The 12,907-nt window shown below is 43.2% G+C and overlaps 2 protein-coding genes across 3 annotated transcripts in view; both read right to left on the bottom strand.

Moving 5' to 3' along the window:
* Positions 1-750: 750 nt before the first annotated feature.
* On the bottom strand, positions 751-7,925 carry PSMG1 (proteasome assembly chaperone 1). The gene is made up of 7 exons (XM_039553372.1): positions 7,639-7,925; positions 7,282-7,379; positions 5,933-6,084; positions 5,520-5,582; positions 3,349-3,547; positions 2,353-2,489; positions 751-1,289 (listed from the first exon to the last, which is right to left on the bottom strand). Exons 1-7 carry the CDS (start codon positions 7,908-7,910, stop codon positions 1,215-1,217), a joined length of 996 nt encoding a protein of 331 aa, XP_039409306.1. The 5' UTR covers positions 7,911-7,925; the 3' UTR covers positions 751-1,214.
* Positions 7,926-8,551: 626 nt separating this feature from the next.
* The window catches only part of BRWD1 (bromodomain and WD repeat domain containing 1), a 42,811-nt gene continuing 38,455 nt past the window's right edge, over positions 8,552-12,907 (bottom strand). For both annotated transcript variants that reach the window (XM_039553357.1, XM_039553361.1), the window contains exon 41: positions 8,552-12,288. In XM_039553357.1, the coding sequence (XP_039409291.1) occupies positions 11,162-12,288 (1,127 nt within the window). In that variant the 3' untranslated portion in view covers positions 8,552-11,161. The remainder of the gene's footprint in view (positions 12,289-12,907) is intronic.

Below are 12,907 nucleotides of genomic sequence, written 5' to 3'. Positions count from 1 at the left end.
TGTTATCTGCTTTATTTATTATGAATCAAACACGTAAAAGTAAGAAAATGGTGCAGCCAACTTTCAGAGCAACAGAATTCTCAGCTCACACATGAAACCAATTTTTGAATCAAAAGGATGGACAGAAATGGGGAAAAAAACCCCAAGAAAGCTTCAGAATTTGTTCCAAAATCCAGTTCCAAAATCCAGCACTTCAGGCAAGATCTGCTTATCTGTTACCTGAAGTGAAATTTAAATCCATGACAGTTCTGTGAAGGAAAACACTGTTCAAAGATATCCACTGAGCATCCAGTGTAAGTCAAAGTTACACTCAGCAGAGAACAGAATTACCTGGGAGCAAATTAATACCTTCTTTAACAGCATTTTCTTCAACAAAATGTTAAATTAAACAGAGAGTACCACTCAGAGCTGCACCTCAGTCCTAGTTAATACTTTAAATAAACTGCTGAAATTGTTACCAACTTCCAGAGAATTTTTTGAGACACTTCAAAAACTTTTACTTTCCTCTAAAATTCACACACTCTGCCTAAGAGATCTTTTATTTTTCCTACCATTGCCCAAATTTTGGTGTTTTTAAAGTGGATTAAATCAGTTGGCCCTGGCAAATCCAGCTGAAGCAGCTTGTGATCCTGCCAGCCCCTTTGTGCAGGAGATTGTTTTCCACTAGCAAGTTTTAAAGGCATTTACCACACTTGAATTACTGTATTTTGTATCAATGAATACATTAAAAAGGGCATGTGGAGCCATAAGTAAATGCAAACAAAATTCTCTGTATTTGTGGATGTAAAAGGACAGAGTGTATTTTCTCCATCACAGAAAAATCTTTGAAGAGCATCAAATATTAGAAAAACCTTCAGGTCTCAAAATAAAGTAAAAAAGGAGAGTTCTTGTTAGATACAGACAGAATTCCTTAACTGCATTTCCTCTTTTACATATAAAAGGAATACTTTTAGGTAAGACAATCCCTTCAGGAGGAGAAAAAGGAGTTGCTTTTCATGCCCAAGATGTCTTTCCTAAAATCACTCTGGAAGAAAGTCTCCCAAGCCATGCAGGAGGGTGTTTACAGTGATGAAGTTAAAAGCAACAAAAATGAGTGGAAAAGTTAAGAATCTACTGGAATTTATTCTACTTTTAAGGGACAAAAAAAAAAAAGTTCCCAGAAGTCCTCTAGAGAAGAAACTGGAGTCTACAAAAGTGCAGCATAAATGTCCTTGTCAGATGTAGATATTATTGTGAGTTTCACTGCTTGTCAGGAACTTCTTCAAAACCTTTGTGCTCTCAGAGGCATCCTGGGGAAAGGAAGAGAGGATCAGCATCACCCACACTGCTGGGAACGAAACAAGAGCTCCTCCACTGGCCTCTGCTCCCCTTTTTATTATTCTGAACATCACTTTTCTTAAAGTATTAACTGTGAGCAAAACTCAGGTTTTCTGAATGAAGTTATCCACAGGAATCTGCAGTTCAGCAATAAAGTGGGATTTATTATTTTGCATTCCTCCTAACCTGGATATGAAGGGGAAAGTCTCTGTATTTGTCATTGTTCTCCTGCAGAGTTTAAATACTTAATGTTTTAGTCAGACTTATTCAGCAGAACAGAATGAGGTCTACTGAAAACTGACTTTGGAGCTGAAATAAACACCTCAGTACACACAGAGCTCTTTGGCATTGAAATCTGGGTTCAAAGTGTTCTCAACCAACTAAAATTCAATTTAAAACATTTCAGAAAGAGCAAAACATTCATTTCAGGAGCTGCAATGGGAATTTATGGGAGTAATGGGATTTACTGTGAGGCCTTGGCACAGAGAAATTGTGGCTGCCCCATCCCTGGAAGTGTCCAAGGCCAGGCTGGATTTCACAGCTGCTGGATTAGTGCAAAAATGTTAAAAATCATCTTCAGAAGTTTGGTCTTTTAGTGGCAAAAAAGTTATAGATCAAAATGGGTATTTTAAGAAGCTTTCCTGTATGCCAGAAAACAGGCAGATACACAACTAGAACGGAGCGATCTGGTATATGACTGTAAAATTTAAAAAAAACCACACAACAAAAAGCTTAGAAGTTTTAAATGAGACAGCTCCAAAGGAAACTGCAGCTTACACAAGCACAAGAAATCCCTCCCTGATATACCACTGGAAGAGCCCAAAAAATCAGAATGAAGTTTTGAGGGAAGCTGTGGATTCATTCTTTCTAAGCCACACAGATGTTACAGCAGGTGCAAGCACTGCCATTAAAATCTGTATTTTTCTGCCTCTTCAGATGAAATCCCCTCAGAGGCACAGGAACAGCAGAATGCAAGAGATGAAAACAGACAAAACAAGCCCACAGCTCCCATTAATTTTAAATAGGAAATTTTACCTTGGCTAAACTCTTCAGGAGTTCAGAAGAAAGCAGAGGCTTGAAGGCTTCAATGGTAACCGTGTCCAGCTTGATGACATCAGTGTAACACTGATACAGCACTGCAGGGATCTGCCACACCTGACAGTAACTCAGGACTAAGCACAAGTCAAAGGAAAATTTGTGTTATATTCAGCAGAAAAGGAATCTCAGTTCTGGGTACAAAAATCAGAACTTTAAACCCATGGAAGTTTCTAAATTAACTGCTCAGAATCCTGACTGCTGGAGCAGCCACCCCTCGTCCTCTAGATAGACAAGGAAATAAAACCACCAAAAATTAGTTAAATGCAGGTATTTCTTCCTGGCAAATACTTTAACCGGAAACTGTACTGTTGGTAAATAAAAATACTATCAACAGCTGCAAAAAACCCAAAAAAGAAACCCAAACAAAAAAACAAACATAAAAATTGTGAACAAGAGAAAATCATCCACTTTTAGCTCCTGCCAGCCAAGTTTTTCCTCATGCTGCTACCATTTGGGATTGGAAAATGAAAAGCTCGAGGATTTTATTAAATTAGATAATAAAACTGAATCTAACTTTCCCATGAGGTTGATCAGCAGCACTGTGCAACTTTCCCTACCTGTAATATACAGAAAGGATTTTATGAGCCTTTACTTTGGATGCTCAGATGAAAACAATTCTTAATAAACCTTACTTAATTCATAAGTAAAATTAAAAAAAAACTCACTGTACAATACGCTTTGTAAGGCTACACTAAATAATTTTCCACTACTTCTGTCCCACACACAAAGGGTAAAAGGATTTGTTTGGAAACTCATCCTTATTTTCCAGGGTAAAATGTAAGAAGGGAAACTATTAGGAAATAATTTTTAAAGAGCTCACTTGTCAGCCAGTTCCCACAATCAAGCAAAAATTCTAATTGCAGTGGGATGCTCCTCAAAGGGCATTTTGTGTTACCACCAGCAGCCCTGTAAATAATTGGAACTGCAAAGTACCAGCAGCAGGAAGATCCCTCACAATGTTGGGCTGCTCCAGCAGCGGGCAGCAGACCTGGTCTTGGAATTCTTTGGTCTTCAAGGCTTTCAGGAATGGAGATGCAAGTGTTAGAGTGGATTCCTGAGTTTTATAATCAGCTACAGGACATGTGGAAAGGATGGTTACTTGCAAGCCTTTCTTCTGCATGGAGCCAAAAACCTGAAATTAAAAAAAAATACATCAGCAAAGTTTCTCTTTTCACAATAAAAGCAGAGAAACCTCAAAGATTCATTTCAATTTCAGTGCAAAGGGCACTTCAACTCAGGTCTGCAAGACTACTAAGGTTTGATTCACAGCCTTCAGGTAGAAATTTCCCAGGTATTGCTCTTGGGATGGAGATAAAAAGCCCCAAAACAACAGCTGACATGTTTTCCAAGTCTAGTGATCTTCTGGAGAGGTTTTAGGTCTTCAGCACTTTCCATTCAATATATTATGATTTACTGCTTTAATTAATGGTGATTACAGAAACAAAAAGGATTGCAAATAGAAACAGGGAGCTCACTGAGCTGCAAAACATTTGAAATGAAAATTGTGCTCCCTGGATGTTCTACAATAATTTAAGAGTCTTTATTTTAAATACTCTGATTTTAGTTAATTCTGTTCAAGTTGAATTGAGAAAGAAAGTTTAAGGTTCTCTTTCTCAAATTCAAAGAACAGAGTTCTGAAGTACAAAACATTCTGGCCATCACAAAACACCAACAGAACTAAAGGAAATAGAGAATTTGGAAACTGTGACAGAAACTTGCTTGTTTCTGTCTGTGTACCAATCCCAGAAGGGAAGCTGCCTGTTCCCTCCCATCACCGTGTCACCACTGTTGATAGACATCTGACAGAAATACTCAGAAGCCCACATATTTTCCACTTGCTTTGCTGGGAACACTGGCTGGAATGCCTGGCTGCAAAACTTCAGCCTGTGTGTTCTTGTTTGTCAGTGATCCCTTACTGAGAAAACACACCCAGGTGCAAGGATCTGACTCGTGGAGATGCTCAGGAAATCAGGATTTACTACACAAAGAACAGGTCTGCAATCCACATTAAAAGCAAAAGATTGCCAGCACAAGGTTTCTGCTGCACATTTAAAAATACCAATAACCACAAAGCCTAAAAATACTCAGGAACATTGCCTTGGTACAACCACACTCCTGCTGTTCATGAACACCCACACTTGAAATCACACATAGCCACAAACAAATGGGGAAGACAACAACCCCCCAGTCAGCTTTCTTCTGCAATCCCAGTTTAAATGAAGTGCAGGAATGTGTGGAATACAGCAAAAGCAAAATGTCTGAGGTCTCAGGGTTTCTGCACTTCAAAATGAGCCACGATCCCCCACCAAAGCTGTACTTATCTCTAACCACAGCTTTAGAACCCCTGCTTGTCCATCAGCTCAGCAGAGGTTTCAAGGCAGGGAGGGAGGGAGCAGACAGACAGCAAGACAAAATAAGCCACACTTCCCTCGAGGCAAAGCAGTGACCCAAATCCATCAGGAAAATCAAGAGGCGGAACATTCGCCCCCGGCTTTATCTTATTAAAGTCAAAATGATGATATTTGGAGGGACTTCACTGAGCCAGCAGTGCTGCTGTACCTGGATGATGCTGGGGTGAGGCACTGGGAATGTTAAATCTGGGAACAAATGGCACAAATGCTGCCTGGGAGGCACCTTCCCCTACAGCTCTCCCTTGGGAAAGGCACAGAACACACCCAGCAGCTGACACCATCCACCACGAGTTCCACAACTGGTTTGTCTGGTGATCCTTTGGCAGCTGTACAAATTGCTGCTGGTTTTTTTTTAAGGAAGAATTCTCCCAGAGCTAAAATGCAGCTGAAATAAGCCATAGGAAATGAAAACCAAGCAGGAAAAAGGTCTGGGAAGTGGTTAAGGGCCAACAAAACTGACACTGTCCAAAAGGAGTGACTGCACTCAGCTGGGAGGCTACAGCAGATACAACTGGCAGCATCTAGAAAGGGATTTCAGAGACTCTGCAGAGAGTAAATTTATCTGGTTTTGAATATTGCATGAAAGAAAACCACAGGGGAAAGTTATTTAACACTGTCATGTTTAAAGTACCAGAGAAGAAGATCCCCATCCGTCAGATTTTACTACTCAATTTATTTCCCTGCCAGTTTTACCTTCTCAAGCCACTGGAACTGCTGATCCTCAGCAACGTAGCAACTACACTGGCACAATAAAACCTTAAAAAAAGTAAAAAGTCATGTTAGCAAGTGGCTTAAAGAGCACAACAGCAGCTCAAAATCACCTGTAAGGATGATATGGCTGCAGACAACTTGATCAGTTATTTTGGGTTTCTTTAACTCTGTTTCAATGAGGATTTTTTGCTCACGAATGCACTGAAGCCATCAGGCTGTGACATCTTTGTGCTGAGCTTCACACACCAGAACTGCAGAGAGTTTTAGTGAGCATTAACCCTTCAGATGATTTATGAGATTGTTCCATGATCCTACAGTGCCTTGTCTGGGGGTGGATGAAAGCTCTCTTCTTCAGAAAGCCAAAACTCAGAGGAATTAATGCTCAAGTCACTTACTGTGGGATCTGATATTAATCTGTAGAACAAACAGAAAGAGTCTGTGGGGAGGACGTTTGTGGTGCTGGATGTCCTGCACCACTCATTCCACAGCTTCACAACTCCAACCACTTCCCAGCACACAGAATCCAGGATGAAAGACGACAGGAAAGCTGCAAAAATCCAAAAAAAATACTGTTAATTTATGAAGAATAAAACCTCTCTCTCACAGATAAATAGCTGGACTAAAATAGATTTTTCTTCTGCAATTTGAAGGAAGAATAACTCATTTTTATCCACTTCAATTTATTGTCCAAATCCAGGAAACATCAGCAATGTGAGTAGCCCCACTGCATCCAAATTCAAAAAGATGAAGAGCTGCTCAACATATACAGGTCCCTAACATAAAAATCACTTGTTCTTAAGAATTATATCATTACAATCAACTTCAATTTCTTTTATATTAATTAAGGATGTGAAATAGTAAGTCACTAATACTTTTTGACATAGCAGATACAACAGATTAGACACAAAAATCACAGAAGCAGCAAGGCAGAACTATTACATTGATTCTAAGCAAGGCAAGAGTGTTGCAAAAATGTTCATAAATCAGATTCCGGTCAAAAACTACAGAAGACATATCCAAAATTTCTATTACTATTTTCAAAGGAAAAACCTGAACCAAAAGCAAACAAATTAGCAAAGTTAACTTAGATAAAATCTAAATGCCATCTAAATGCAACTTAATTGCAAGCAAGACTTCCCAGTGCTATTAGAACAAAACTTTTACCAATTAACAAACAATCCCGGAGAGTTTACCAAACAAAAGCCAGGTAAAGGAAAAGGGGGATTGCCCCAACTAAAACCCCAAATTAAAACATACTTCATTTTTCCCGTTCAACTGAAAATACATCAATTTTCAGGAGGAATAAACAGCTGTAACAAAAACCACGTTTTACATGTACAGAGGACTTTCAGCTTTCTCTGGAAAACTCACCTGCCTCCAGGTTTAACCTCTGCTCCTAAAGGAGGAGCTGCACAATCAGTAAATAGAGGAGCTTAAAGAAAGCTGGAAAAGGATTTTTCACAAGGCGTTGGGATGACAAGACAAGGGGGAATGACCTCAACTCAAGGAGGGCAGGGTTAGATGGGATCTTGGGCAGGAATTGTTCCCTGGCAGGGTGGGCAGGCCCTGGCACAGGGTGCCCAGAGCAGCTGGGGCTGCCCCTGGATCCCTGGCAGTGCCCAAGGCCACGCTGGACATTGGGGCTTGAAGAAGGGAATGTCCTGGCACACCTACACCTCCCTCCCACCTTCTGCCTCCTCAAATTTGCCCCCCAAACCCCAGCAGCATCTGGTTCTGCACGCACCCGCAGCGTTCCTTCCTATGGCCACAAGGAACCTGGAGCACACCAAGGGCTCCTCGGCACAGCCGCGCGACTTCCAGGTCCACAGGACATCGACCTCCCTGGGAAAAGAACCACAGAACAGCCCGAGCTGGAAGGGACCCACAGGGATCACCCAGTCCCACCCCTGGCCCTGCCCAGACCCCCCAGCAATCCCAGCCTGGGCATCCCTGGCAGCGCTGTCCAAACGCTCCTGGAGCTCTGGCAGCCTCGGGGCCGTGCCCATTCCCTGGGGAGCCTGGGCAGTGCCCAGCAGCCTCTGGGGGAAGAACCTTTCCCTGCTCTCCAGCCTGACCACCCCCGAACAGCCCCCGCCGGTACCTTTTCTTCTCGATCTCCCTGCGGATCTCCCGGTCCTCGGGCGTCTCCTCCCGCGCCTCCTCCTCCTCGTCCAGGCCGGCCCGGGACGGGGCCACCACCACCTCCCCGAAGAAGGTCGCCATGGCCGCCGCCCGCGCCTGCGCGGCCCCGCCCCGCCGGAACAGAGCCCGGGCGGCTCCGGGGTCACCGCGGGCGGAGAGACGGCGGCAGCTCCGGGGGCCACGGCACCAGCACCGCCCCTCAGCGCGGAACCGCGGCCCCAAAGGCCCCATCCCGACGCCTCTGGAACGCTCGCAGAGATGGTGACTCCATCGCCTCCCTGGGCAACTTCTTCCAAGGATTAACCAGCCTATCTTCCAAATAGCCCATTTAAACCTCCCCTGGCTGAACGCGATGCCGTTTTGTCCTGTCCCTGCTCCCTGGGAGCAGAGCCCGACCCCCCCGGCTGCCCCCTCCTGTCAGGGACTTGTGCAGAGCCACAAGGTCCCCCCTGAGCCTCCTTTGCTCCAGCCTGAGCCCCTTTCCCAGCTCCCTCAGCCGCTCCTGGGGCTCCAGCCCCTTCCCAGCTCCCTTCCCTGCCCTGGACACGCTCCAGCCCCTCCAGGGCTCTCCTGCAGGAGCCAGAACTGGGCACAGCCCTCGAGGGGCCTCTCAGTGCCCAGCACAGAGGGACAATCCCTGCCCTGCTCCTGCTGGACACACAATTCCTGACCCAGCCCAGGGGCCAGTGGCCTCTCGCTCACCTGGGCACCCCTGGGCTCGTGTCCAGCCGCTGGCACCAGCACCCCCAGGGCCTTTCCCAGCTTTCCAGCCCCTCTGCCCAGCCTGGAGCTCCACGGGGTTGCTGTGACCCAAGGGCAGGACCTGGCCCTTGGCCTGGTTGAACCAAATAAGAGCACAGTGACATTCCAGGTGTATGTACAGCTTTACTTTGGTCCACTAACACATGTACATCATCAAAGCCTTTAACACTAAAGAATCTGATTCCCTTACAGTTCTGTCCTGTACTTTAAATGCTTCCCTCCGTTCATGCTGCCTGATCACAGATGCACGTCCTGCTTTTAAACAAACCAAAACACTCCCCCAAAGTCACATTAAATAAAGATCTACTTTTTACAGGTCTACTACTTTACTTCCCTGAGTACAGCTAGACCAAACCAAGAATGCTCACTTAAAGGAAGGTGAAGGGACTCCCTTCTGCCAAGGCTGAAAAGAACCAGTTCTCTAACAGTCGTCATGCTCCTTTAAATAAATTAAAAGCAAATAAACTCTTAAAGGGTGAAAGAGTCAAAATACCTTTCCAGTTTAGTAATTTCTCTTCCCACTGTCTAGGTGTATAGAATTAGGAAATACAGACCAGCACATGCTTTGCTTAGAAAATAAAAGTGTTTAGGGACCCCAAGGCAGTGGTACCCTCTAGGATCTACAGATCCAGAGGCCAGAACCTTCTCCAGCTTTCAGGGATCACCATGAACATGTGGGTGCACTATGACAGAATACAGCACCTGAAGGAAAACCAGCTTTGTAAATCTAAGCCTAGATTAGAAATACAAACTGACCAGCCAAATTTTAGCTGTTCAAACTGAAAATTAATAAAAACTCTGACGTTCAGTTATTCCCAAATTGGAGGTTGTGCTCCAGAGAACACTGAGAACAAGCAGCTGCTAAACAATGAAACTTGTGGAAAATATAAAAGAACAGTGGACTTACTACCTTGTAACTAAGGTTGCCCCTCAAAGAAAACACAAAGCCATTCTCAAATTTCATCGCTAAACATAACTGTGTTCGTATTTCAGAAACCAAATAAAGAATCCAGACAAACATTTATCTTGAATTTACAAAATTCTGCTGCATCCTATTAAAGACTATCCTCTAAATAAAATTTCCTGGGGCAAGAATGATTTAAACTTATATTTGGACTTCACATGGAAGCTTTAAGGGGGGAAAAAAAAAAAAAGGTGTTTCTCTAAGGCAAAGTAATATCCTGGATAGCAAAGTGATGGCAAATACAGACAATGTCAGTGTGGGGGATGGAGAAGTGGCTCTCACTGATACCAGCTCCCTTTTCCATGATGCATTTCCGTTTGTACAAGGAGTTCTGCCATTATCCACTGGGATTGTACAGCCACGCTGCATTTTTGTACCTCCTAACTCTTCCAGATCCCACTACCAGTCCAATCTGCTGGCAAAACAATTCCCAAACTTGTTATTTCTGTTCAAATGAGCTGGGTTAGGATAAATCTGATATTCTGCCACATCTTCTATTGAATGATGTAATCAGGAATCACCAAGTTCTCCCAAGGGTGAGAAAGGGAAGCTGCAGAGCAGAGGAGGAACCCCGGAGTGGGGAAGGAGCAGAGATTCCCTGGTGTTGGGCTGAGGGCAGCTGTTGTGGGGCTCCCAGCAGCACAATTCCAGGGAAAACTAAGAATTTAGAGTTGCTGTGTGTATTTGTCGTTGAGATGTGTTCAATCAGGAACTTCCACATATTTTCCTGAAGAAATTTTCTTTCTTGTCAAGAAGAGCCACCTCAAACACTGTGAAAACAGGAGATGCACTGCAACGCTCAGAAACTGGTAAGGTTTAATCAATGGGAAATCCAACATTCAAACACTTTAAATATGGAGAAACAACAGAAACGTAGCAAAAACAGGTCTGGAATGTCGGAATCCTGCACCTCAAGCTTTCCACGGATAAAGAAAACAGAACAAGTGTTTTGTTTGTTTTTCTATTTTATAAAGAAAACACACAAAAACCCTTAGGCCCAAGAGTTCACCTGCATTTCATAATCTTAAAGTTTACAGTATAGAAGTCACATGAATGATGTACTACCTGTCAGCAGAACCCTCTCTTCACCAAAGCCTCTGGAATTGGCAAATAAACCTCTTCACTGGTAACTGCTTATCAGCAATGCCAGTACAGAACATTTCACACCTGCACTGAATCAAGTTGTGAAGTTACAGCCTTTTCATTCCTCTTTTGATGCAATGCTTGCATCCACCAGGTTTTTAGAGTGTGTACTATTATTTAGAAGCCTGTTTCTATTGTAGATGATTTCATACAGCATTAGAGATGTTTGAAATCTGTTCTTGAATGTTGCATGACCTAGGTAGTATTTCATTGCAGCACCCATAATGATAATACTCAACATACTGCTATTAACCTGTTTGCAGTGTTTTAACATTTTTTAACTCTTGTTTATATGTAATAAAATACCAGTAAAGACAAAAAATTGCCCCTATAATGAGGCACATTTTGGCATCTGTGCTAAATGCTGCTACATGGGCAGGCAAGTGCAAGTCAAAATATGAAAAGGAGAAAGTCATCGTCTAATCACATTCATAACTTTTTCATAGAAAAATATAAATATATTCCCTGAAATGTAGGACAAAGAAGAGCCAGCATCCATCAGGAGTTCTAGTGCTATTACCATTTAAAAAAAAAAAAAAAAAAAAAAAGAAAAAAAGAAAAAAAGAAAAAAAGAAAAAAAAGAAGAGATGGGCTGGCTTTCCTTTTGTTAAGGTTACGTTTCGCACTCGGCGTCCTCGAGGGCTCTGTCGTCGTCGTCGTCGTTGTAGCGCACAGTCCGCCGGCCGCCGTTGCGCGTGCGGATCTTGGAGCGCCGCTGGGCCCGCCTGCACTCGCCGTACTCCACGTCCTCCGAGTCCTGCTCCTGGCTGCCTTTCCAGCGTTTCCTCCGCTGCGGCCTCCTGGAAGGCTTCAGCGAGTTGAGGTTGGGGATTTCTTTCCTGGTGGTTTTTGATTTCCTCTTGCGCTTCCTCGTTTCCGTGGCGTCGCTGCAGATGGTGTTATCAGTTCCAGAGTCCGAGGAGAAACAGTTGAAGTTGGCTTTGGAGCTTCCTGCAGTCCCGGGTGCTTCCACATCCTCGGAGACAGAGCTTTTCTCCTCTTTCTTCCCTCCAGTGTCGGATTCTGCTGTTTCTTTGAAGTCATCCACCAGTTTTGATCTCTTGAAAGAAGCTCTGGATTTTTTATTTGCTGCTACTCTGGTATTTTTAGTTTCAAGTTTAGCTAAGTCAGAATCTACCTCCTCTTCAGAGTTACTCGTACAATGGTTGTGGGCTGAAGCTGCCTGCCTAGAAACTCCCCAGTTTCCCCCATTTTCTACCCTGTGGTTTGTGGAATTCTCCTCTGAGGAGTCGTAGTCAAAACTGTTCAGAGCTGCAGCACAGAGGGGTTTGTGTGGCTGCTTGTGGTTATCGCTCTGCTTCTGAGTCTCTGTCTCCGAGTCAGTCCTTTCATTCTCAGACTCAATAATATATTTCCTTTTAGAAACAGAAGACTCAGGGCAGGAAGGCTTTTTCCTGCCAGAAACCTGTTCTCTCTCATTTTCAGACTTGGAACAAGCCTCCACCTCCGAGCTGTCGAACAGCTTCTTCCTGCAGGCTGAAGACACACTGCCCTGGAGCTGCTTGCGGTTCTTTCTGACTGGGTAAACACTTTCTGAGCTTGATAATTCCTCCTTTGCATCGCTCATGATCTTGATCTTATTGGCTGCCAGCGTGGCACATCTGCGGGGGTTCTTCTTCTCCGCCACGTTGGACACCTTGATGTGTTTCTTGTAGTTGATGATGCACGTCCTGCTCCGCAGCACTTTGGCACTCTGGCCAGCCTCCTCTGATGCTGGTTCTACAAAAAGAAGATGAAAAAGTTCTTTTTAATGTCTTACATTCCTGAAAGCATTAGTTTATTATGCCCAAATGGTGCGACCTTTAATGAAATACACAAATACTGAATTTTATTTTGATTTCACCTGTTAAGTGCAATTTATCTCAATTCTTTAATAAAAATTCCATCAGTATCCCAGGGATACCTTTAACTCTTGAGATGGTCACTTTCAAACCATTTCATTGTCTCAAAAGTGCATTCTTTAGCATCACCCTGTTAATTAGCTCAGAAATTACAACTTACCTAGCTTAGCAAACACATGCCTTCATATTATTAATACTTACATCATTAACAGTTGTATTTTTCTTACTAGAATAAAATTTACAACACTAGTTAGACTTTTAGACCTTTTTAATCTAAAAAGGAAACTATAATATTTCATGTAGATGCAAGTTTCACAATTTTAGATGGCTTCAGGTGGAGAACACTGAAACCTTTTAGCTCCTTAGTGACTTTAGCAATTCTGTTAGTAGTTTCTTATTTAATACATAACTTGCTTCTTATGTTGGGTTTTAAAACAGATATTCAGTCTGTAAATCACGTGAATGGTGCTATGAAGATCAGTGTTTCCCTTCTAAAT

The sequence above is a fragment of the Corvus cornix genome, chromosome 1 (assembly GCF_000738735.6).
Source record: "Corvus cornix cornix isolate S_Up_H32 chromosome 1, ASM73873v5, whole genome shotgun sequence".
Lineage (NCBI taxonomy): Eukaryota > Metazoa > Chordata > Aves > Passeriformes > Corvidae > Corvus > Corvus cornix.
Note: the sequence above shows the minus strand (reverse complement) of the source record. Positions and strands in the feature narration are given on the sequence as shown.

Bases quoted from the DNA above. Each gene is read 5' to 3' on its own strand.
- PSMG1 (XM_039553372.1), bottom strand. From the start codon at position 7,910: ATGGGGCCTTTGGGGCCGCGGTTCCGCGCTGAGGGGCGGTGCTGGTGC. The intron at 7,380-7,638 runs GTACCGGCGGGG...TTCTTTTCCCAG, and splicing joins AGGGAGATCGAGAAGAAAAG to GGAGGTCGATGTCCTGTGGA. The intron at 3,548-5,519 runs GTAAAACTGGCA...TTTTAATTTCAG, and splicing joins AGTTCCAGTGGCTTGAGAAG to GTTTTTGGCTCCATGCAGAA.